This window comes from Silene latifolia, chromosome 1 (genome assembly GCF_048544455.1).
Source record: "Silene latifolia isolate original U9 population chromosome 1, ASM4854445v1, whole genome shotgun sequence".
Lineage (NCBI taxonomy): Eukaryota > Viridiplantae > Streptophyta > Magnoliopsida > Caryophyllales > Caryophyllaceae > Silene > Silene latifolia.
Genome location: NC_133526.1, coordinates 87243121 through 87269939, shown reverse-complemented (window position 1 = coordinate 87269939; position 26819 = coordinate 87243121). Strand labels below are relative to the sequence as shown.

Genomic DNA, 26819 nt, shown 5'->3' with positions numbered 1-26819 from the left:
CTCCCACTGGATTGAGTCAAACGCTTTTTTGATATCCACTTTGATTAAGCTTCTGGGGGAGCAAGTAGCATGGTTGTAACCTTTGATAAGAGACTGAGAAAGCATAATATTCTCAAAAATGTTTCTCCCTTCAACAAAAGCACCTTGTTCATAACCAATGATCTTGCTCAATAAAGGCTTCATTCTATTGACCATGATCTTGCTGATTGTCTTATAAAGGACAGTACAACAGGCTATTGGCCTGAAGTCTGTGACAGAAGAAACCACCTCCTTCTTAGGAATTAGAGTAAGCACAGTAACATTAGCTTGCTTAACAAGTTTTCCAGTTCTAAAAAAAGTTTGGACAGCATTAGTGAAGTCTTGACCCACAATCGACCAGGCAGTTTTAAAAAAACCAGCCGAGAATCCATCATGACCTGGGCTTTTATTATCACCAATTGAGAAAAGAGCAGACTTAATTTCCAAAGGAGTGACAGGAGCACACAGGAGAAGATGATCATCAGAATGAAGGCAAGGCCCAGTGGTAATAAGAGCAGAATCAATCTTCTGGACATCATGCTTGGTGCCAAGAAGAGCTTTATAGTAATCAACAAAAGCCACATTAACATTATTAACACCCATTATCAAGTCACCATGGTGATTGCAAATTTGACCCACTATAGTTTGTTGTTTCCTCTGAGCAATTTTGGCATAGAAGAAGGAAGAAGAGCAATCATTAAGGTTAATGCTATGAACTTTAGCCTTTTGATGCAACATTCCCAGTTCAGCTCTCTGGAGAGATTTATAGGCAGTGAGCAAAGCAGCTTCCTCAGCAATTAAGTGAGAATCAGTAGGAGTAATACTCAGACTTTGTTGGCAGACCCTAAGATTATCCGCAGCTACTTTTACCCTAAGAGAGAGGCCATTGTAGCAGTCCTTGTGAAGTATGTTACTGTAACATCATTTACTCGTTAAAGTAATAATGATACAGTAATTATGTTATTGTAACAGTATTGATTCATCAAAGTAACACTAAAACAATGTTAAAAGTTCAAACTTAAATTATTTGCATAGTAAAAGGCAAGTGAATACACACTAGTCAAACTGATCATGATATGCTAAAATGATTTGCAATACCCCATTACAGTAATGTGAAAAGTTTACAGCAAGTATACATCATAATCACTAATAACATTTTAACTTCAAGAACGTTTCCTTTTTCACTCATATCTTCATGATTGATTTGTCAACGTCTTTCTCTTCTTTGTATACACCGTCTCTTTGCGCGACTTGTTTTATGTTGGTTTATTCTCAAACCTTCTTCTTCAAAATTCCTGGCATTCAAATAAAACATTCGACCATGAATAACTATCTGAAAGTCGATGGTCCATCATTAGTGATCAACATCTCTTGTCAGTTAATAACAATGTTATACCAACAAATTTAATTGAGTTAAATCATACAATATCAAATATACAATGTTGTAATAATATTTGAGTTGAGTTCAACAAGAACTAACGATTCCTCAATAATAATTATATCATGGCATGTAGTAATAATGTTACAGTAATATTGTTACATTGTTATAGTGAAAATGCAACAATAATAATAATGTTACAGTAACAATGTTATAGAAATAGGTGTCGAGTATTTTACAAAAGTTAATTTGATAAATTGCAATTTAACAAGCACAAAATAAAACAAACATTATTACTGAATTTTATCATGTCTTAACCCTAATTTTTTTGCAAAAACAGTTGTAAAACATAAAATCGACATTAACATCATGAAGAACAGCAGCAACAACAACAACAACAACAACAACAACAACAACAACAACAACAACAACAACAACAACAACAACAACAACAACAACAACAACAACAACAACAACAACAACAACAACAACAACAACAACGAGAATTAGTTTCTCAATTTCTAAGTTCGAAAAAGCGAACATACAATCAATTGTCAGTTTATGTATATAATTCTAGATCTAGAACAACAGCAATCAAATTAAACCTAATTTTTTGGCGAAAAATCAATTACTCAATTCGAGCAAAATATTAACCCTAGATCTAGAAGAACAACAATCAAATTGAAAATTTTCTTCATATCATTCAAAATCGACAATAACAACTTACAAATTAAATTTTAAATTATGTGATAACATTAAACACAATAAAACAATTTCTAAAAAATTCGCATAAAGATAATCGATTTATACCTCTTTATTATGTTGAAACGGAAGTATTAGACTCGCGATTGAACAACTTGAAGATCTTAAGTTGATATTTTTGAAGATTTATTGAAGAATTTGGTTGCTTTTGGAGGTTTTTTTTCATGGTAAGAGAGAGTTTAGACAGAAAGTTGCTTTTTCAGGTTCACCAATTAATGTGTTTTAACTGACTAGAGAGAGAGAGAGAGAGGAATTTTTAGAGAGAGAAACAGAGTTGTTAAATATGAGAAGTATCGTTTGACTTCCTCTTTTAATATTCAGCGCGCAAATTTTTAGGACACATGGAGCAATGAGGCGCGTTGGATCTTTAGATCCAATGGCTGAGATTAATAGTCGATAAAATATCACAAAAAAAAACACCTGTGCAAAAAAAAATTATAATTTTTTTTTTAAAAAAAAAAAAAATTTTTTTGGCAAAGGTCAGATTTTTCGTGATATTGTATTGAAGAACCTGTGATATTGTATTCACTAATCCTCAATCCTCAAATATTTAGGAGTTCTCATCGGATCCCGACTCTATATATATATATATATATATATATATATATATATATATATATATATATATATATATATATATTGGAATGAATTTATAATTAGTGTATATATGTCATTTCGTATGCCAAGAGTTGTTTTTTAATTAATATGTTTTCGTTTCGTATGCCAAGAATTAATGAATTAAATTAAATTATTATTTTTTATAAAAAAACTCCAATAACAACGGTTATTAAAATAAAACCGTTGTTATTAAGTAATAACAACGGTTATAATAAAAAAAACCGTTGTTATTAACATCCCTACAATAAACTATTAAGCGCGCCATTACTATCAACAACGGTTTTATGTCATGAAACCGTTGTTATTACTTTCCCACCAATAATTTATTCAATACAGGGACTTCTTTTCACAACGGATAATTAATAACGACAACGGTTCTAAACCGTTGTTAAAACCTTAGACAACGGTTAATAGTAAAAAAAAGTAACCGTTGTTAAAAGTTTTAACAACGGCCCAAATAACAACGTCCGCTTTTTTTTAATAACAACGGTTTTTAACCGTTGTTGTTGGCTAAGTCTGTAGTGGTGTGGTGTCATCATCACATAATAATTGAATCTTCTTATTATTTTGAAACATGAAAACGTAATCAACATCAACTACTTGATAACCCAATCCTTGTATCAATATGTCCTTTTGCTTCATATTTAGTTGACATATATCCAAAATTCCTTCGTCAATCAATCCACCAACATACTCAACGTCATCTCCATTAGCCTCAAAACTTCCCCATGAAAACATCGATAAGTGACAATATTAGCAGAATTTGAACCTAAAATAATTGATAATTGATATATTGGTCATGTTAGCAGCAAATAGGCCATCATTTCTGATGATAAACAAAGATTCAACTAGTTATACAAAAACTAATAAACATTAACAAATTGCACATCTTAGTATATCAGTTAATTGCTAATTTTATTGACATAATGCTTATTTTTTTTTCTTTCTAATCAGGTATCATATTCAAATAATAAAGCGCAAAAGCGAAAAAGACGATACATCAATTGGGAAAATTACCTCTCGGCATGGGGTAACCATAGCTGCTACAGGAGAACTATTCCCGAATGAAGATAGTAATGAAGGAGATAGGAAGCATATAAACAAACGTTAGAAATAAAAATAGATGGAAACCTAAATTCTGGCAATATTTAAAATCATGTTTTTTTTAATTTATTACTCCCTCCTATTCTCAATAAATGTTCCATTTGGAGGAGGGCACAAATATTAAGGAATATTGATAAACAATGAAATGTTAAAGGTAGGGGTAAGATATAGGAGAAATGGTGTTATAATTAAGAGGGGTAATTTGATAATGAAATGCTAATGATTCCCTCCTTTTTTACACAACAACTGATTTCCCACCAAAACGAACCAAACTTGGCTGAAACTTTGTTTTTTCATTACACGGTTGCGATATACAGACGGTTTCGCTTACAAATAAAATGACATTATAATTATTACACATTCTATTTTCTAATTAAATTACATAATAAAATTACATTACCTTGAAATAAAATTATAGCACACTTAAAATAAAATTACATTAACTCGGGAAAAAATTACAGCACACTTAAAATAAAATTACATTAACTCGGGAAAAAATTACAGATCCAACTTGAAAGATCGAAAGAGAAAATTGGACTTCAGATTAACTTCAACTTATCTTGATTGGCGTGTCTTAGTTGTTCCATAAGCCAAGTAAACTCAAATTGTCAGTCCAAATGTAAATATCCAACTCACCAACATTGAAATTTGGCACCAAAATTGAAATATGGAGCCAAAATACAAAGAGGGAAATATTTGCGCCAAAACCGAAAATTCAAAAGAGTGCAAAGTTCTTTTGTCTATAAATAGCAGGTGTGAAACAAAAAATTCATTTACTAACTTCAGTCCAAAAAACATCTTTAAAACATAGAGCTATCAAACAAAAAATTCACCAACATTCAATTGAGAATCTGACCAACTTAGAAAGATCAAAAATAAATGAAACACTATTGAATAACAGCATAAATGGAAAACCAAGACATGGTATTATCAATGAAGTGGCAGCAAGGTTTTCATTCGACAGGAAAACAATAACAAGGTTATGGATGGAAGCACAAAAACAGAGAGCTTCATCCTTACCAGTGAATGTGAGCAGCAAAAAGAAAGGCAGCAAAAAGGTGGGAAGAGCAATTTTAGATGAGGAGAAGCTCAAATCAATTGACCTACTGGATAGGTCAACACAACACTCATTGGCCACGCACTTAGGTGTAAGCCAATCAACCGTTTCAAGATGGATGATGTCAAAACAAATCAGGTCACACACAAATGCACTCAAACCAGGTTTGACTGATAAAAACAAACTTGCTAGATTAATTTTCAGTCTACAACATTTAGTATATCATGAACACACTAAAAGAATTGTTTTCAAAGATCAAAGCAATATTATTCACATGGATGAGAAATGGTTTTCTAAAACTAAACCTACTACAAGGTTTTATTTGGCTAAAGGTGAAACTGACCCACATAGATGTGTACAATCAAAGAGTTTCATAGAAAATGTGATGTTCATGTGTGCAGTAGGTAGACCATTATATGGGTCAAATGGTGAATTAATTTTTGATGGCAAAATAGGAATATGGCCATTTGTTGTTGAAATACCAGCACAACGAAACTCAAAAAATAGAGTAGCAGGAACAATGAAAACCAAGTGTATTGAGTCTATAAACAAGCAAGTAACAAAAGACATGATAATAAATCGTGTGTTGCCAGCTATAAAGGCTAAATGGCCTTCTAATGTTAGTAAACGTATAATCATTCAACAAGATAATGCCCGTCCCCATTTTAGCAATGATGATCTTGATTTTAAAAGGGCAGCAACATCAGATGGATGGCTGATTGAATTGGTCTATCAAACACCCAATTCACCAGATTTGAATGTATTGGATTTGGGGGTTTTTAGGTCAATACAATCTCTCCAACAAAAAAAAGGCAATCAAATTGGATGAGTTAATCAGCAACACAATCAAGGCATATGAAGAACAAGATGCACTAAAGCTGAAGTATGTCTGGATAACATTGCAAGCATGTATGGTAGAAGTAATGAAAAAAAAAAGGTGGCATAGACTACCCAATTCCACATATGCATAAGACAAAACTAGCAGCACAAGGTTTATTGCCTGAATATCTTGATGCTAACATCGATTTAGTGAAAGAATGCATACAATATGTACAGAATGTTGGTGATCCAAGCACTATAAGTGAATTAGTTAATTCACTAAACAGTTTGACAGAGAATGCAGAAAATCAAGCAAGTACCAGTGGCACCAGTAATGAACCAACATGGGACAATGAACCTGTTGGCACCATTACTGAAGCAGGTGAAGGTAGTAATGACCCAGCATTGGAAAATCCCCCTGTTGGTAGCATTAGTAGTTGGTTCGTAGATTTATGTGCAGGGGAATGAACAAGCAGAATTTAACATCATCAATAAGCACCATTTTGGACTGTTAGAAGTTATCAAAGACTGGATATCAAAGACTGGATATCAAAGACTGGATATGTTATCAAAGTCAATTTTTTGCGTAGATCAAGCAAGAAGCAAGCAAATCAAACAATCAAGAAGGTCACACTGAAGAAGATGTTGTGACTGTATTCAGTTTTAATGTAGAACTTTGCAACTCTTTTGTAATATTCAGTCATTGACACTAATATGGATATGAACTTCAGAAATGATCAAATGAGTACAATAAGCTTTTGTAAACAAAACTCTTCAATTTTGATGTACATCACAGCCTCATCACTACAAAAGGTGGTGGCATTGTATATGAACATCAAAAATGATAACCAACCAACTACCCTCAACATTAGATCACTGGGTAGATAAAATAAGATGAAACAGAGTATATACGGCCGAAAAAGTTATCATCACTAGTCCATTAAAAAAAAACAGTTTAAAAATTAAATACAGGGAATAAGAAATCAACCTCAAAACGGTTCGTCTTCCTGTGTAGAATCAAAACCAGGCCAATACTTAGAAAGCTCCTTTATAAACCAACTAGTAATAACTGGATTTTTTCGTACAACCTCCGGATCTAATTCAAGGTCTGAATTAGAAGGATCATCAGTTTTACATGCAACATGAAATGATTGCTCCTTCGCCTTCTCCTCATACTCATATTCCAATAAAACCCCAAACTGAGGCCAGATTCTACATAGTTCTTCCATAAACCGCATTCTATTCTTTAGATATTCATGCTTTTCCAACCACTGCTCAATCCCTTCATCCACGATTGTTACAGGCACGATTGAGCGACATGCAGCAACATCAGACGATCTTTGTTCAACTTCTTTATCTTCCATCTCCATCTCACCCTCATTTAGATAGAAATCTTCATAGATCTTCTCCATTTTACGAAGATCAAAATCACCAGAAAAAGGTTTAGATTTTTCCATTTTTTTTGAAATTAATCAAAGGCGAAGACAAAATTTTGTGAATCAGATCATTTTTTTGATGAAGATTAAAAGAGGACATGCAAATTTGATGAAGAAATTAAAACAGTTCACGTATTTGATGAAGAATCAGATCATTTTGATGAAGAAATTAAAGCCGTTCACATATTTGATGAAGAATCAAATCGTTTTTTTGATCAAGATTAAAAAGGAGATGCAAATTCGATGAAGAATCAGATCCGTGAGCATATTTGATGAAGAATATGAGAGGATTTGAGAGACGGATGAGAGAGAAGGAGAGGATTTATGAGGCGGATGTGATAGAGTTAGGGTTTCAGGGGAAGGGGAAGCTATATAAGGCGGGAGGTATTAGGGATTGGGCTGGGTTAATTAGGGAATGGGATGATTAATGAGCTGGGTTAGTTTATTAATAGGTTGGGTTAGGGATGGTATGAGTTGTAAATAAACAAAATAGCAAAGGGTAGAAACATCATTATTCATGTCCAAAAAAGGCAAATGGGACAGTTATGTGAAAACACGGAAATGGCAAATGGGACAGTTATTGAGAATAGAAGGGAGTATTTAATTTAATCTATCCTAGTCATCTTTCCGGTGCCACGTCAATATTTTCCGGCGAGAAATTTACTCGGATATCTCTAATTGGGGCGAATTGCACATCGGGTATAACTAATGGGTTAATTTGCACGTGTAAAATGTTATGAGGCTAATTTGCAAGTAGTGGCAAACGTTTGAGGCTTATTTGTCACTTCCCCGCAATTTTAGAAGAAAAGTGATATTCTAATGTAATTTATAAAAAAAATTATGTAAGGATGTAATTTTCAAAAAGTGATTTTTAAGAGGCTAATTAACAGTTTTTTTTCGTATATGGTATACTCCCTCAGTCTCTCCTATTCTAAATAACTCTCCCTATAACATTTTTCATCTATTCACAATACTCTCCCTACTAGTATTGGTGCCCGGCTTCGTCCGGGCTACCTCTACTTATCATTATTTTTTTTTTCATTAAATAAAATTACTTAAATTGCATAACTCATAAATTTATCACTAATATATTTTTCTATGACATCCTAAAATTACGATGAAATAAATTTCGAGACAAATTCACTACTCCTGCAATTAATATTTTACTCTTATTAATGAAACAATAGTAATAACATTTCACTACTTGCCCGTAATCATTGTTACTTTCACTACTCCCGCCGTAATTATTGTTATTGTCACAACTGTCGCATTAATCGATAATTTCACTACTCCTACGGAATTATTGTTATTTTCACTATTGCCACATTAATATTGATTATTTCACTACTCCCGTTGTTGTTTCTACCACTTTCACTAATCTCGCTGATAATATTGTTACTTTTACTATTCAAATGAGTGATTACTAATATAACTTGAATTATTTATAACCTACTTATATATTATATTTTTGTATGTTAAATAATTAACATCTCTATACATCTAATAAACTATAGAATTTAATAAAATTGCATAGATTTTAAATTGAATATATAATTTTATGATGATAATAATAAATACCATAAGTGTGCATGTTTATACTAATTAATTATTTTAAGGAAATTGACCATCTTCTAGTCTTCTATAAATATTTAGGAAAATTACCATGCATCTTCTTTCTTTTAGTTTCCTTGAAACTGACCATCTTAATTAATTATTTGATTTTAAGGAAATTGACCATCTTAATTAATTATTTTATTTTAAGGAAATTGACCATGTTTTAGTCCCTTACAAATATTTAGGAAAATTACCAAGCTTCTATATAATAATTTTAACCCAAACTATATAATATTTGCATTGAGATCCCTTAAACGGGTCCATCACACGATGCTAGTGATTTAAAACTATATAGTATAATTAATTTGTATAACTTTCTTTAATTACATTGAAGTCCCTTGGTTTCTGGATTTAATATATAGTATTGATTGATTGATTGATGATTTGCTTATTTGACAAACTTTTATACTTATTTTAATCACCCCACCCACACCAATACCCCACAATACTCATACTTTATCTTATTTTAGTCACCTTACCCCACAACAATAGTTATTTTAATCCGACAATACCTTCTCTCTCTCTCCAATCTCCTACCCCACACAAATACTTTACCATATAATACTCCCTTTCTTAATTCTTGTGCCCTTTGAATATGGAGGGTTATTTAGAATAGGAAGGAGTATGTTTTTCTAAAAAAAAAAAAAAAAAAAAAAAAAAAACTCAGTTTTGGTAACTCAGCAACAGCTTCTGGAGTTCTGGCACACCTTGGGTTTCTCCCGCTACAAATTCCCCAAATCAATAAAATCAAGGGTTTATTTCAACTAAATTAAATTCCAAACCCTGTGTTTCACCACCACTCCCCCCATCAACAATGGTGGGAATGATCGAGTCCGATTCACTTGCCCGAGTTACGACTCTCGTTAACTCAGTCGCCTTCCCTTCCAACAATCACTCCAAGCTCCAAAGCCTCAATCAACTCAAGCTCCAGTTACTCCAGGATCAAAACGACGCCGTGTTAATCTCTCCGCTTATCCCTTCCTTGTTGAACCTCATCTCTGATCGCTTCTGCCCCGTCCGAAAGTGCGCCATTGAGTATGTCACTCTATCTGCTTCTTTTTACGTTGTTCCCTTTGTCTCGGTCATTTGTTTACCTTTTATTAAAATCCCGCACATGATTGAAGTGAAGCATGCACTCGCGACGAATGGCTGTTTGTGAATGTATTAAGCGGAATTGATGATTGAATTGCTTATGATGAAAGTTTTTTTTTTTGTTTACAAAAGTGCGCCCTTTATCTTCATTGACTTGGATGCGCTGCAGTTCAATAGATTCTTTACGTTTTTATTTTTTTGTGAGAACAATCAAACGTAAGAATATTATTGAACGGGAGGGAGTATTGCTGAAAAAAGTCTAATAAATTGGATTTTGTAGCACTTCAATAGATTCTTTACGTTTTTATTCTTTTTGGCCTTTCCAAGTATTTCATCGGTTCCACTTGAATTGTAGGATAATTGGTGAAATCGGATTGAGGCATGTAGAGTTTTTACCCAAAATTATACATGCATTATCGATTGTCGTAGATGATGATACTCCGGCAGTGGGTCGACAAGCTATTACTTCTGGAACTACTATATTTTGCCGTGCCCTTCAGAAAATTGCGCTCGAGGTAATCTATCAACCTGCATTACATTCTCTGCAAGTACTGATGAAACAAATCTGTAGATATTTGAACCTGAAGCGCTTGCCTCTGAGTCTTACTACGTAGTACCTACAAACAGATTGGAAGAAACTAAAGGATACATTTTATTATTTTTATGCATCTGCTTAATCTATCGTTTGAGGTAGAAGTGGAAGTATTTCTTATTAAAGGTTGGGCGATGTTTTACTTAATGCTTGACCCAGTAAGCGCAGAATCTTGGTTAGCTTGCTAAAGAAGGGGCTTTGAATTTTTTGGGTTGCTGAAAGAAGCAAGCAGATGTGAGGCTTAGTGTAGTTACAATTATTGTCAATTAATATGAAAAGATGACTTTGGCTCTGCTTTTGTGTTAAACGTGTTGTTTGTGATGTGAATATGTGATTCTTTCCGAGACTTTCTTAATGCCGCGAGTGCTTAAAATTCCATGAGAACCATATTGGATTGGCTGTTACGTAAATAACTGGATGTCTTTTAGCTGTTTGCTCTTTATTGGTAGTAATATGTCGTTTGGGGATTCACGATTGAGTTAGATATTTACAACCTGCCATAATGGCCTTGTGGTTCATTTCTTCACTATTTTCTAGTTTGAAAGCATTTTTTTACCCGTTTCTATTGGATACTCGAAAATCATTTGCGGTTTAAAAAATGTACTTTATCAGCTTCCACCTGATTAACAGGAATATTGTCCTTTATGAGCACAGTAGGGCATCAAATTCACACTTTCTATTTAACCAACCTGCCTGATGTCCCCTGGTAGTGCATGTTACTTCCTTTTTAAGTGCTTAGTTACTTCCTTTTTAAGTGCTTAGTTGCTACTTGCTTACTATCAGTAATATTATTATTAGAAAGCGGCTCCTTTCATTTCCTCTATATATTGTTCAGGAACTTAACATAGCCGAGCAAGCTGATTTACTAGAATCAACATGGGCATCAGTGCAGAAGTTGAAGGAAAAAATTTATTCAATAGCTTTCCAGGCAAGTTATTATATGGAATAAGCATGCTCAGTCTTCGGACATTGCTTAAATGAAACAGAAAAAATGTTTCAGCCCTTAAACCTTGTTCTTGTTTTCATTTCAACTCATGTTTGATTGATGACTGCTCTTTTACCAGTCTGAAAGTGATGGAAGAAGGTTATTAGCACTAAAATTTATTGCCGCAGTCATCCTTATTTATACACCGGACCCAAATGGCAGTACCGATCAACCTCCTCGTGTAGTTGGTGATGATAATGGTAAGGACTAACAGCTGATTCAAGATTTTAACATGTCTTTTAGGTTCTCACTGATAGAACGTTCGTCTGTGTTCTTACCTGCAGCTAAGGAACTGGGATTCAGTATAGCGTGGCTCCGTAGGGGGCATCCAATACTAAAGCTTGGTGATCTGTCAATCGAAGCTAGTCAGAGTTTGGGATTATTGCTTGATCAGCTTCGCCCTCCAATTGTGAAATCTCTCAGCACCTCCATGGTTGTTATACTCATCAACTGGTAAACGTATTTGCCCTTCTCTCATTCCTAGTCGCGGGCAACTGTTTTTGAACCTCTTTTGGTCTTTTGGCTTGACCCCTCTTTCATTTAGGATAAGGAAACATGTAAGAAAACACCCAGTTGTCTGATTTAGGCTCTTATACTTGTAAAGTTAACTCCTTCTTAATGTGTTTTAACTTGTAAACTCTGTCTATCTTCATAATAGTAGATGATATCTAAAACATTATGTGTGATCTGATTTCTGTTATTAATGTTTTTTTTTTTTTTTTTTGCGAATCTTTATTGCGCAGCTGCTTATGTGCTGGCAGGTGACTAATAGTTGTTGATCATTGCTGCTATAGTAAAGCACATGAAAAGTCGAGTCACTGCTCATTTATTCTCTTTTGGTTCAACATTTGAGTTATGCACATATGTTTGATCCCTTTTCGTTTTTCAGTTATTTCTTTGTTTTTGTGTGTCCTTTATCTAAGTGTCCACATGCTTCAAGACTCCTTTAGTATCCTTGTGGTGTATTGTCCAGTTTTTTTTCCTTGTGGTGAAAGATCAACGCAGAAGCTTGAGAGTGCATGCTGCATTGCATCTATGATTCTTAGAAACTTTGCGAGTTAGATCTATCACATTAGATTTTATGAGTTGAGGGTAGAATCTAACATTCTGTCATATTATCAGAGCTAACTTCTTGTTATTTGTTTGCTCTATTTGCAATCTGATTTCTGTAATTGGCTAGTTCTGATTGAAATTCATTAGGCCCAATATTCTATTGCTTAGCATAGATTGCAAGTGTCAGTGTTTAATAGCTTTCCAGCTTGCCTAAGTAACTAATAATGTTTTTTGTCATTGGTTGCTCGGGTTGTTCATCTAATGCTTTATTCTCATTTCCAGTTTATCGGCAATTGCCATTAAGAGGCCGTCGTTCTACGGACGTATTCTACCTGTTCTTTTGGGTCTGGATCCTTCAAATTCTGTTATTAAAGGGCTGCATGCTTATGGGGTGCAACATGCTCTAAAGAATGCATTTCTGTCTTGCCTGAAGTGCACACACCCTAGTGCTATCCCGGTACTTGCCATTCCCTGTATTGTGCTTCTGTTTTCTTTTCTTGTGCTTTAACCAACTAAATGGTTACCTTAGCTCTCATTTGGAGCTGTAGGTTAAGTGTTCTAAAGTTGGATGAATGATATATTTTGCAATATAGATTGGGGTTCATGCATGAGATAGGGAGTGATATCCTTATTCACCACTGACACATTACTTTATTTAGCTCCCTTGCTATTGGCATTCTTTCTGTTGGAATTTTGACAAGTGAAAATTGACTGGTTGATGATGAATTCAGAACAGACTCGAGAGCATTAGAAGTTTATATGGTTGAGTATATATTTTTCTTAATTTGTATTCAATGCCGTACTCCGTCAACCTTCTAATATTTGTTGAAAGGGTATGACAATTCAACAAGAACAACAACATCAGAGCCTTAATCCGTAATTATTTAATTCCAAGTTCTTGGCTTATGCTTTGTTATTGTTGTTGTTCATGTTTATATTACTGGCTGTGGGAATTGAAGTATAGAATAAGAATTACTGTGGTCTTATCCTGTCGATTTTCTTATATTTTTAAATTATTTAGAACACTCGTTCAAATTCAAACTTTGCTTCATGATGTTGTCTCAGAGGAGTATCTATCTATCCCTTTATTATATATATTATCCCTTTATTATATATATTTATCATGAGCTCACACACACACACACACACTAATTGCATTGCCTAATGAATGTATTTACCCAAAAATGTTAATTCAACCGAGTTGCTATTCTTTGTTAATTCCAGAGAGTTGCACATCTTTCCAATTTTTTTGTGCATTTTAGTATTCCTTATCCTCTTTTGTTTCATCATGGCTCTAGCTTCACGTATCTAAAAGAAGCTTAGAATTTTCTTCTCATTATATATATATTCTTTATTGGTATCTTATTTACAATAATCGACTTGCCAAATTAATCTTCTCATTTGACTTCACACACGTCAGTTTGACTCTATTTTTCTCCATTTATATAATATTTTCTTTTTCAAAAAAATATTTTTGTGAAAGATTTTTTCATGATGAATCAATATATATTGTTGTCAAGTTATATTTCTTTTTATTAATTTAGCACTTATGTAAGGTCAAAATTTTTAAACTTTGACCACGAAAGTCAAACTAGGAAGATAATTACAGGATAGAGGGACTGAGGGAGTATATTTTATCGATATTTGGTGGTCCTTGCCCCTTGGGTGGTGTTTTTGTTTTTGGCCCCATTTTCTTTCCCAGTTTCTTTTCTTGTACAACAAAGAAAAGGATTTAGTAAATGAACTTGCTTTCTATGTGTGGATCTGTTTGGGGTGTGTATGTAGTGAATGCTTTTTTTTGTTTTGTTTTGTTTTTGTTTTGCTTTTTACTGTTTCATCTGAACATTCTGGTTATGAAGGATGGTTGGTCCTGTGTTTGCAAGTCTTTATATTTGAAATATATGACTTATACTTGGATATCTCTGATGAAAATATATGCCTTAGACTTGGATATCTCTTTATGTTTGAAACATTTGAAATATATGCCTTAGACTTGGATATCTCTTTATATTTGAAGTATTTGAAATTTACTGGATGCCTAATTTATTTTTTCTTTATTTTGTCAGTCTCACGTGTCATGATTCTCCTTACCCAAAAAAATTAATTCGTTGTTTTTTTGTAGTGGCGGGATCGCTTAGTCGGTGCTTTGAGGGATATGAAAGCTGGAGAATTAGCAGAAGAAATTCTTGGAGGAGAACTCAAAAAAAATGTGAAGGAGGAAAAAGTCGATTCCGTTCCTATTAAGGTACTCCCTTTGTTGCCTTTAGTTTGCTCGGAGATGTTGATAAGTGTAGGCGTGTAGCTAGTTTTTCTCTAAGTTCACTGACTTGGTAGGCCCTGTTCTTTTGGACTTAATTTCAGTTTACTTCAGTGAAATTTAGTTCATTATTGCTCTTCATTCAATTCAATTAAGTTATGTACTTCAGTTCAGGTAGTTCCTGTTTAAAAGAACAAGGCCTTAGCTTCATATGCAGCTGAAGTGTCTTTTAGTTTGTTATATTTCTCGGAGTTGATGATATCTAAGGTATCTGATGACAGGAAGAACAGTCGCCTGAAGTAAGTGACTCAGTGGGTAAGAAGACGGGGAGGAAAAGACTTAGTGAACAGAATAATGGTGAAAGGAGCGAAGATGACGATACACCTGGAAAGCGTGCCAGATCCATGCCTACACCATCTGAAGAATTGAGCTCCGAGTCAAATGTAGGTCATACTGGTGAAGTAAAGCTGGATCCTACTGCACAAGCCACCATGTCTGAGAAGGATGATCTGGGACCCGTGCAACAACTTCTAGGACTGTTTGGTACCCTGGTTGCCCAAGGTGAAAAAGCTGCCGCATCATTGGAGATTCTTGTAGCAGGCATCTCAGCTGATTTGCTAGCGGAAGTGGTTATTGCTAATTTGAGAAACCTTCCTTCCACTTGCCCAGTGGTTGATGATGATAAATTTTTTACAGAAAATAAAGTTGACAGTGATATCCCCTTCAGACAACTTTCATCATTTTTGACGACTGCCGTTTCCCATAACAGCTCCCTGAATATGTCTTCTGGAACAAATATCCGAGCACCCACTTCAGATGACATTGAGGTAAGATCTTCTACACTGATGGCAGCCTTTTATCTGTCTTTCCATTTGTTTCCATTCCAGGCTTTTCATGTTAAAGGGGCACTGTAGCTTGAGTCAAGTGCTTCATTCTCTTCAGAACTTATCTTTTCTTCTCTTTATGTTATATTGGCATTGCCTCCCTGGTATCTTTTTGTTCATAGGTGTCACGCTTTTGTGTCTTTTTTACACGAGCGCCACCCTCTTTATGTCCTCTAATCAATAGTCTATATCACTTATAAAAAAAATGTTACAGATAACTTTATATTTCTGCTTTGTTTATGAAGCAGAACCTTGTTTTTTATAATTTTATCTCATACCTATGTGTTTCTCATGTGGGCTTTTTCGTGGGTTTGTCTGATTTAGCTGCCTGTTGATGCTCAATTTTCAGAGTCACCCTATGGAGGAATCACGTGTTGAGGAAATGAGCAATAATAATGTCTCTGAAAATGATGTGGTAAACGCTAACTCAATTGAATTAGCAGAGAAGGTTCATTCTGATGTTCCATTTGCTTTGCCTTCTGGAAGTCATTTAGGTATTGTGTCCGAATCTCAAGATAATGGAACTCCTGAAGCTGTCATACCAGGCTTGGATGATGCTCGTAGTGATGGACAGCTAGACGCTATTACATCATCGTCTTTCGCCTCGATGGAATTAGATGATGCCGGTCCGGACCAAGTTTCCAGTTTTGGCTTAATACCAAAATTAGAACCTGTACCTTCAATATCAACTGAGATGTCTGAGGAACTTAGTTCTAAAACAGCGTTCGTGGAATCAAGCGCTGGAATAGCCTCCACTGCTACTTCTACAGGGCCTACTGCCCAGTTAGTTTTGCCAAAGCTGTCAGCACCTTTGGTGGACCTTTCTGATGAGGATAAGGATATGCTTCAAAAGTCTGTCTTTGTGCGTATTCTGGAAGCGTACAAACAGGTGGCTGTTGCTGGAGGTTCACAGCTTCGGTTCTCTGTACTTGCTTGTTTGGGAGTTGAGGTAGTTGATTACTGTTGTAGATATTCTCTCATATCTTTGCAATTGCTGTCTTATTACTGATTTTTGAAACAGAAATGCATCCTAGCTATCCTATTGTTTCTTTTGAGGTTTTTTAGGGAACATTTGTCTCCATTGATTAAACATAACCTTATGCCAAATTCCTAGAAATTATTTAGCAGATAAATTCTTAGTTGTAGTAAAGCAGGGGGCAAGAATAACAAGTTCCCAGTAAAAAGTTTGAAATATGAGGCAGACAACCCCGTACCAGTTGAAAATTATTTCATCTCTTCAATTTAATACTCCCTCCCATCCATCCTTTTTTTCCCCTTTGAAGTGGGCACGGAGATTAAGGGTGGGGAGTATAATATTGATAAATATATGAGTGGGGTTTGATAATTGGAGAGAGGTATGAATAATTATGATTAAATATTAATAAAGGAGATGGGTGGGGTTTGGTTATTGGAGAGAGGTAGGAATAATTAGAATTAAATATTAATAAAGTATATAGTGGGGTTTGATGAGTGGAAAGAGGTAAGAGTATAATATTAATAAAAACTTTCTCAAAAAGGAAAGGGGAAGAAAACCTGAATAATCCGTTTTAGGAAATAGGGAAGAAAAGAGTGGATAGGAGGGAGTATCAATTATCAACTCAATTTTTTTCCTTTTTCTCAACATTGCAAGAAAACCAATATTAGTCTTATTCCAGTCATCTATCTTTCTCTGACGGGAGCCTTTGAGGCACTAAGGATATTTTGCGCCTGTAAGGTGGTTTGGGCCCGTGCTATGACAGACTCTGATACTTTCCATCTCCGTTGATTTTATAGCCCTCCTTTATATGCCTGTGTTGGGTTTGGACAGTTGGAGAATATCATTTTGTTCTAAGTTCAGCTTCGATATTACTCCGTTGTTGGTATACTGCTTCAATTTGGCTATTTTATGTGGTGCTTCATATATATTTTTAACTTGTCAGGTTTCTTTTAAATATTGATGTTAGTTGGTCTTTCATGTTTTGACCAGTTTGCCTTTTTTCTTTGCCAGTTTCCTCTGGATCTCGACCCTTGGGCACTTCTACAGACGCACATATTATCAGATTACTTAAATCATGAGGTAAATGATTTATATTGCTATGATTCTTTTGCTCTTGATTAAAATTGAAATATATCTTGCTATTACTGGCAGATATTGTCCACATACTTCTGTTTAAAGGGAAAGTAACTTAAATAAGTAGAAAATGCTAATTTGACAATATGACTATGACTCGGCCAGTAATACTTATCAGCAATAAAGCACCATTAATAATGCTTCTTGTTTAAGAGAGAAGGAAACAATAGTGTGGCAGTGTGACACAGTTAGACTATGCTTTAGCCTGCACTATCTGATTGTATAATTGAATGTTCTTAGGGACATGAGTTGACAGTGCAAGTCCTTTACCGATTATATGGGGAGGCAGAAGAGGAGCGCGACTTTTTTTCATCTACAACTGCGTCGTCTGTATATGAAGCTTTTCTTCTGAAAGTGGTAATGACTCAGTCTTGTATATTTATATATTTATTTATTTATTATTATTTTTTTTTTTTGCATGTTTAGTCCTTAGCTGTAGAATTGACCTTTTTCGAAAATCTGCAGTCAGAAACACTAAGAGACTCATTTCCAGCATCAGACAAATCCTTGAGCAGATTGTTGGGTGAAGTTCCTTATTTGCCTGAATCAATTCTTAAATTATTAGAATGTTTGTGTTGTCCTGAGCATGGAGATAAAGATGAAAAAGAACTACACAGTGGTGATCGGGTAACACAAGGTCTCAGTGCTGTTTGGAGTTTGATATCGCTGAGGCCGACTCTGCGCAAATCATTGTTGAGAATTGCTTTGCAGGTTTGTAGTTTCTGCAATATTGCAAACTCGTGATAAAGTTGGCTTGTATAAATGTGCTGCATGGACAAGTATAGGATTATTTCTCTTAAAAATTTTGAGCCCGATCTTTTGCTTAGATTTTTATAGAATTGTTCTTTTTCCCTATATCGTTAATTGATAATTTCTGTTGGCTGTCACCACGCCTTGTATCTTAGAGAAAGATGTGAAACCCTGTAAATATTGTTCTTCAGATTGCGAGGTATACCTTTCGTGTAACTGTGATGCTGAACAACGAGCCCTGTAAATGACACATGAAACAGCTTGCTATATGTTTACTGGGTTTTCTACGAAATGTACACTGGTCATGTATGATTTTTTGGCTTTATTTGACTTTCTGTGTCCTTATTAACTCTCTTTTTTATCTTTTTTTTTTTTTGAAAAAAAGAGTGCAGTTCATCACATGGAGGAAGTCCGTATGAAGGCTATTCGTTTGGTATGATTAACCTTCTGCAAGATAAGAAATGTTGTGTTTGCTCCACTGATTTCAAGTACAATTAATGTTCTATTTTCCAGGTTGCCAATAAGCTGTATCCTCTATCATCGGCTGTTTTACAAATAGAAAAATTTGCAAAGGACATGCTTGTTTCCATAGTGGATACCAGTAGTGGGGACAACCATGAGAATGAAAAGGCTAGCATGCAATCACAAAAGGTGCAATTTTGTTTATAATGTGCTTGACCTGACAATTTGTGAATTCTATGGCATAATGTGTCCCAGCTGGTTATTTTCTTCTTTGAGGTAAATAACAGATAATTTGGATGTGGAAAAATGTAGGACAGGGATGTAGGTGCAATAGGCGAGATACGAGAGACTTGATTGGATGAAAGGGTGGTGCATTTTCCTTCTTGACTGAACCTTTTTGGAACATAGAATTTTATTGAGAAATATGCCGCCCATGAACTTCCACTGCCTACTAAAATGAGTAATCTACCTATGACTTGGAGTGGTGGAGGCTCCTAAGTCGTAAGCGCATAGAGAATTGTGTTCTAGTATCCTACAAGCCCCACCATTTAGAAGACATTGAAAAGAACATTTACTGAACTCCATAGGAATCACCCTCTCACTGATCATTAAAATAAGAAAGTACAGACTGCAGTGTCTTACATACAGTTTTTCATGACTTCCACAGTACTCTTTTAGTCATGCATATTTCTATTAGAAAGTAAAATTTCATACAATGTGCTGAAGCATCAGAGCAAGAGGTCCTCTTAGTGACAAGATATAGAGGATTCAAATCCTGTTGTATTATAGAAACTGAAAACTTTTAAAAGATCTGTGAATCTTAACCTCACAGGAATAGTAAAAAAATCACCTGCCCCCATAAAAATAGCCTTCTTGGAGCGAAGTGAGGTGAAGTGTTGAATTGTGGAACATATACAAATAGCCTGCTCTACTATAGGACTCTAGTGCTGCTGTTTGTTTAGAACTTGTCAGTTTGTCGATTTTGAACAAAGTCACACATGACAGGTCGAGAGAGCGACTTATGTTCAGGTGATGGAGGTCTTTTCCGCTCATGGATTCTCTCTTCCATTTTTTTATGTTTGTCTTTTATTTGTATCTCCTTTTCATTCTTTTTCCATATCATGGTGATACATGGAGCGGGTTGATATGTACTTGTGGGTTCACTCCACATTTCCCTTTATAATAGTCATTGATGTCGTATGTTGAAATGAGCTCTGAACATCATCTGGTGGTTATTTCATTTGTATCTGTAGTTGATGTTGTTGTTCCCTTTTATCAGAATTTTGACACAGCACCAGCTTCAAGTGATCAAATGACACTGGATTTGACGACCAAGAACACGTCTGCATGCACTACTCAGTTAAAGACGCCTGAAGGTGTCTCAAGCACTTCATTATCTGAGGCGCAACGATGCATGTCACTTTATTTTGCTCTATGTACAAAGGTAACACATTTTCTTATATGGTACTCTAAAACATTTTCATTCTTTTGGTTTGTGAAGGTGAAGCAGCCTGAACCCTTTAATGTCTCTCAATGGCATCTTATTGTTGTTTAATGTTTGTTTATCCAATTTGGTTTTGCAGAAACACACCCTCCTTCGACAAGTATTTACTATATATAAAAGCTCACCAGAGTCTGTGAAACAGGTAGATTGGGTTTTCATGTTGGGGTTGTCTACTTGTCGGGCTTGATCATGTTTTCTTAACCATTCAGTTGCTCAATTTTTCTGCGTGTATATGTGAAGGCAATTGATGGCCATATGCCTATACTTATTCGTACCATGGGTGCATCTCCATCTCTTCTCGGGATTATCTCTGATCCGCCTGATGGAAGTGAGAACCTTCTGATTCAGGTTTGTACTTTCTTATTTACCCCTATATTTCTCCAATTTTTGCTATTCTTTTGGAATGGAGGCTTGCTTCGGAGTAAGCTGCAATTGAAGCTGAAGCGAAATAAGTCCAGTTCCTGATGATGCGGTGGAAAGTAAGGGCCTTTACTTTATTAGCTACTCGCATAGCAAGCATATAAGTCGACAAGACAAGTAAGGAGCGAGCGAAAGCCCTAAAGAAAGAAGGCGAGTTGGCGGTTGAGCGAGGGGAATCCCCTTATGTATTACAAACGCGAGTTAGATTACAGAGAGGGAAGGAGGGAGGGAGGGCTGCTCGTTAACTTTTTTTGGTTTGTTATGGAATTGTTGTGTTTTCTTTGGTGGTGGGGTGGGAGGAGGAAGGGACATACCATACGAATTTGAGTTGGAATGTCTGGTTGCAGGTTTTACATACACTCACAGATGGCACAGTTCCTTCTGCAGAGTTGATTTCCACTGTTAAGAAACTGTATGAGTCGAAGATAAAGGTATCGTCTTTTTTTATTATTAATTTATTTTAATTTTTATTTTCTATTATAGACCTAACAAATACATCTTTTTTTTTTTTTTATGTGACACAGAACGTGGAGATTCTGTTCCCAATATTGTCCTTTTTAACTAACGAGGAGGTTGTTAACAGATTAATCTTTATTCTCTCATTTTAATTTCTCAATAGTGCGTGGTTTCTAGTAGGCACAATGTTCCTTTTGAAATTTTATATATGCTTTCATTTATAATTGTGCTTTAATAAGTGCACAATGTCTGATTACGTGTGTTCAATAGATGTGAAATGTGTCACTGCCTCTAGATGCCTAGTGGATGTGATATGTGATAATAAGTCTGCAGTTTCATTTTCAAGTGGATCTTAGCAAGTTACATGTGGTAAATGTTTATATATCTGTTGGATTTGATTAATCTTTCACCCAAATAGAGGTTTCAACTTTCAAGTTCTTCACTACAGGCAAATAGAGATGCGCTGTTTCTATCATATGTTATCCCCTCCACTCCTAACCCCTCCTCCCCCCTCCCCTTTCTGTAGCTCACTACCATCATCACTGCCTTCTTTTAAGACAATTCATATCTTTGCAGTGACCATCATCATCCTCAAACATTATTTCTCTTATGTAAATTTTTTTCTATGTTTTGTCGTCTGTCTTTTTTCCATCATTGTTGACTCGGACACCAGCCTCTTTGTATCGTTAAGAGATAATCTTGCATACATCTAGCCTCCCATTGGCCCAACATCTGTGGGATCCCGTGATCACCAAATTAATGTCATCATTGTCATCGTCATCTTTTTTTCTCTTCCTCCCCACGGATCGCTGGACATGTTTTTGATTGTGAAACTCTGATTCTGCTTATCAGGTTTTGAGGGTTTTTCCCCATGTTGTTAATCTTCCGCAAGAAAAATTCCAGGCTGCTCTTACTCGCTTATTGCAGGTATATGCTCTCCTTGGCTATACATATGTTGCTTATTTGGTTTAAAATACATAATCCACGGTTTTAGGAATGATCAGTATTTTAGTATCGTCCAAGGTGTCATTTTAGTATATCCACGGACCACGGTACTTTTGCACATGCATGTGTCTGAAAAACCGTGGACTGGGATCTTCTGAAGTATTTTTTCCGCTGGTACATGGGTATACTTTCAGGATGTGCAATAGACATCCATCATTATCTAATAGTTTAGACCCTTTCTTCCTGCAGGGATCTACACCTTCTGGTCCTTTGTTGACACCCGCTCAGGTTTTGATTGCCATACATGGCATAGATCCCGAGAAAGATGGAATTCCTTTGAAAAAGGTATCCTTCTTATTCTGTTTTATTTTATTTTTTAGATAACTTACTCTGTTTTATTTGTGTGCTCGCTCATTTCATTTTATCTTATTTTAAAGCGATTTCCTTTTGGTGAGCAGGTGACTGATGCATGTAATTCTTGTTTTGAGAAAAAGCAAATATTTACTCAGCAAGTCATTGCGGCAGTTTTGAATCATCTGGTATGTTCTGTTTTTTCTTTCACTATACCTCCTTTAGGTTACATTGAATATTAAAATTCTATTACTGTAGCAAAGTGGCATTGGAAGACAAAAACTCCTCTTAGTCCACGAATTACAAGCCTGTCAAGTTACTTTTCAGCACTTGGATTTTTTTATAATTATATTTGTTTTTTGTTGTTTCTCCTTTCCACAGGTTGAACAGATTCCTCTTCCACTGCTATTTATGAGGACAGTCCTACAGGCTATTGGTGCTTTTCCAGCTTTGGTAAGCTTAGTTTTTTTTTCTGTAAATCTTAATTTGCCACGCTTTTTCTATGTTTTTAGTTACTGAGTTCATTATTATAAATAGGTTATCTGCATACAGCAATTTTTACAATATTAGGCGGTTTGATTTTTTGATAACCCTTTAAATGGGGTTCGGCTGGTGATGGGAACTTTCTGGTACATTTATTGACCTTTCAGATTGGCGTCTATTTTATTCTTCGCCGAAGTTGACTTTGGATCCTGAAATCAACTTAGTGCTTAAATTTTTGTTCTGCATCAAAGGCATGTACCCACAGATTAAAAAGGCAATTGTATAGCTAGAGGTGTATTCTTCTGCTAGCCATAGGCGTTTTAGTGTGCAACTGCTCAGTGGAATAGAGTTGCTTGCCTTCATCTCTCACATATTTGAGAGGGTGTCCTCTGGAATAATTGATAATTAACGCTTGTACAATAGAGTGTCTTGCGTTGTTTTTCTGTGATGTCATTTATTACGGTTTCTCTATTAATGATGCACACAAGTGGTAGTGGTACACCCTCTTGTTCTGGTATTTTTCTTTTTAGAAGGACGTTTCTCGTCCCCTGCTTTTTTTTTTTCTGTCATTTTTTTTTTCAGTTTCCATTGATCCATCATCATTTCTGGAGTAACTGTCGTGATGAATATGAGGTTGCCATTATGTTGTTCCCTTTGCATAGTAAAAATTTATAAGACGACCATCTTTCAGTCATGATAATGGACACTTTACAATATCGCCTGGATATATTACGCCATCATTTTGACTTAATCTGTTCTACCAACATAAATTATTGGTTCCAGTCTTGATTCTGGAATCAGCTTTTGTAACATAGTCTTGGACTCTTGGTCGTTAAATTATAAATGTGGCCACTGTATTGAACATTAGTACTCATTCAAAGAATATACTAAGTGGTCATTATGCAGCGCCGTGACCTATATTTATTCATTCAAAACATGTACAAAGTGGTTGTTATGCAGCTTCATGACCTATTTTTAATACCATTATACTATGATACTACCCTCTCTTCCCAGAAAGGGCTACTAAATAGGCGCATTTGCAAATGGTGCATGCATTTGTACAAGAGATGTTATAAGATGGAGAACATAGACTTCTAGTATAGCAAATAAACTAAAACATCAGAAACACATTTGGATTTCGCGACTTGAGGACCATTACCATGAGAATGACCAATACCTCAGTTTTGTTTCATGCTTACAAGTTGGCATGATGTGTTTATTATGTGGGAGGAGGTATCAAAGGATTTTCCACAATTATGTTCTCATGTAGATTGTTGCGTGGCTCTTTTTTTTGGCTACTTGTTTAAGTTATTGGTTTGAGGACTGAACTTTAATCCTGACAAGTAATCGAATGTTTTGAGTACTGAACTATAGCGAGCTTTTCAAAGAATAAGACTTTTCAATTTCACTGTGTAGAATTTTTTTTGCTGAAATGTTGTTTGTGACTTTTAACAAATAGGTTAACTTCATAATGGAGATTCTTGCTCGTCTTGTCAGTAAGCAGGTAAATGTCCCTACGTCGGAGCTTCAATTGTGTAGATTTTACTTCATTATTAGTACACAGAGGATTCTTGTTCCTCCTTTTTTTATCTAATGGTTGGCGGATTTTTTTGACAGATATGGAAAAACCCAAAGTTGTGGGTTGGGTTTCTTAAATGTGCGCAGTTGACACAACCTCATTCGTTCAGTGTGTTGCTTCAGGTGTGTCCATTACTGACTTCCGTGTCCATGTTTTAGTTGCCTTTTAACGGCAAATCTGATTTTGGTAGCATTTGTGTGGATTTGTGGGCATGGGTGATTGTTTGACTAGATATGATGGATATGAATATAATGTTGTTGGAGAACGGTAGTCAGGAGCCCTCTCCCGCCAGTATTTGCTATCACTAGGTCGTATTTCACTAGAAATAAATCGAGGGATTATATGCTAGAGTGCTATGTCTACTAAATCTTGATATTACTCAAGTATAAATGCTAACACACATCTTATGCAGTGTCTTTACCTGTATAGACACTGATTTTTTTAGGCATCTTTGTCTTATTTATTCTGCACTTCTAGAATATGACTGATAAATTCTGTTGTTCAGTTGCCCCAAGCTCAATTAGAAGGTGCTTTGAAAAAGATTGGAGCTCTTAAGGCTCCATTGGCAGCTCATGCTAGTCAACCAAACTTAAAAGCTACACTGCCAAGGTGTGTATACAACGACTTATCTTGTTCATGGAACCTTTACTCTCTTGGTTGTGGATGGTTACTATGCACTCGGAATCATTATAGAGCCTTTTCTTGTTCTTTTGATACCCACTGTCAAGCCTATGGATGAGGTTCACCTCTTTTTTACCAAATTTAAAAAAGAAAGATTACCATTGAACAATCCATTCCTTCTTGAAAGACGTCTCGTATTGATATAATGTGAGACCAGCTTACTTAACTATAAACTCCGCCAATATATTTATTGACCCACCAACTCAGAGAATAACTACCCCGTTTCGTTCTCATATGGCTTGTCTCATGATAGTATAGTCTCATGAGAATTTGTGATCATTTGGTTATCCTAAAAGTATTCACTGGATTCTGGTTTTGTAGGTCTATACTAGTGGTCCTTGGCATAGCCTCGGATCCTGAAGGTGAGAGTCAACCGCAACCATCAGGTCAACTCGAGGCTGGAGATGCAGGAAACTCTGAGAAGGATAATACCTCTGACAAAGGCAAAGAATCATCTGCTGGTGGCTAACATGTCTGAGTTATAATGCACATCCAAAGATTATGTAACAAGTTTGGTACTGTACTTAATTAGCTGCCAAAAAAAAAAAAGTTTGGTACTTAATTGTCGGTTGGTGCTCTAGTTTTTGTAGTATCGTGCCTTCTCCTGTATCATAGTCCCTTCTTTCTGCCTGGTGGTTGAATCTTTGTAATAGCTCTTACGACACAGGCCATTAGCTTCCTATAGACCCCCTGTAATTTATTAATTTTTTTTTTCCAGCAGCGACCATCTGTAATTTTGTATATGGTGTTCTGTAACATTTACAGTATATGTTAATGTTATAGGAACTATAAATTTTTTTTTTTTTTTTTTTTTTTTTTTTTTTTTTTTTTTTTTTTTTTTGTTATCAAAACACCAAAACCAAGCAACTTTTTTCCTGTAACGCCAATACTTAAACACGATCTTCCCATTGCTTGTATGCCATTCATACCACTTCAAAGTTTTGTTTAATTGAATTGTCGTCGACTCGTAGTAATAAATATTGTGCCTAATTTTGTAACCGTAGGTGTAACGGAGCTGTGCTGTGAATGAACTTAGTTTGCGGGTTGCTGATTTTTGTCAAAATTAAGCTTAGCAGAGACTAGAGAGGCTGGTGTTCGGTTTCAAATCAATGTGGGTTTGAGTAGATGTTGGAACAGATGATAACAACCACTTTCTCGTGTTCTTTTTGTTTTTGGACTAACAAAAGAAAATTAATTTAATCAAGATTAAAGAAATTCTGTTCATCCTTTTAGATGAGTGTAATAAGATTTTGATTATCAATTTAGAATTCTTCCGAGAAAGTTACCAAGTCCCTTTAGTTACATAAGAGGTCAAAGATATCTCCTTTTAATCTATACGTAGTACTACCCTCCTATCCAAACGATCGGTAATACATTCTATTTTGGGACAATTCAAACCAATGGTAATA

At 35.3% G+C, this 26819-nt stretch overlaps 3 protein-coding genes across 3 annotated transcripts; 2 read left to right on the top strand and 1 right to left on the bottom strand.

Moving 5' to 3' along the window:
- Positions 1 to 4156: 4156 nt before the first annotated feature.
- On the bottom strand, positions 4157 to 7534 carry LOC141596736 (uncharacterized). The gene is made up of 2 exons (XM_074417011.1): positions 6745 to 7534; positions 4157 to 4453 (listed from the first exon to the last, which is right to left on the bottom strand). The coding sequence occupies exon 1, from the start codon at positions 7211 to 7213 to the stop codon at positions 6746 to 6748; it is 468 nt and encodes a 155-aa protein (XP_074273112.1). The 5' UTR covers positions 7214 to 7534; the 3' UTR covers positions 4157 to 4453; position 6745.
- On the top strand, positions 4867 to 5766 carry LOC141649930 (uncharacterized). Its single transcript, XM_074458600.1, has one exon. The coding sequence runs from the start codon at positions 4867 to 4869 to the stop codon at positions 5764 to 5766; it is 900 nt and encodes a 299-aa protein (XP_074314701.1).
- A 1930-nt stretch (positions 7535 to 9464) lies between the features above and the next one.
- On the top strand, positions 9465 to 26213 carry LOC141607581 (uncharacterized). Its single transcript, XM_074426934.1, has 27 exons — positions 9465 to 9841; positions 10254 to 10413; positions 11326 to 11418; positions 11555 to 11675; positions 11760 to 11928; positions 12811 to 12985; positions 14651 to 14773; positions 15067 to 15612; positions 16019 to 16618; positions 17657 to 17725; positions 18020 to 18136; positions 18245 to 18490; positions 18915 to 18962; positions 19043 to 19180; positions 20271 to 20435; positions 20575 to 20637; positions 20736 to 20843; positions 21263 to 21346; positions 21440 to 21487; positions 22224 to 22298; positions 22566 to 22661; positions 22775 to 22855; positions 23049 to 23120; positions 24610 to 24654; positions 24768 to 24851; positions 25235 to 25338; positions 25732 to 26213. The coding sequence occupies exons 1-27, from the start codon at positions 9621 to 9623 to the stop codon at positions 25877 to 25879; spliced, it is 3999 nt and encodes a 1332-aa protein (XP_074283035.1). The 5' UTR covers positions 9465 to 9620; the 3' UTR covers positions 25880 to 26213.
- Positions 26214 to 26819: the final 606 nt, after the last annotated feature.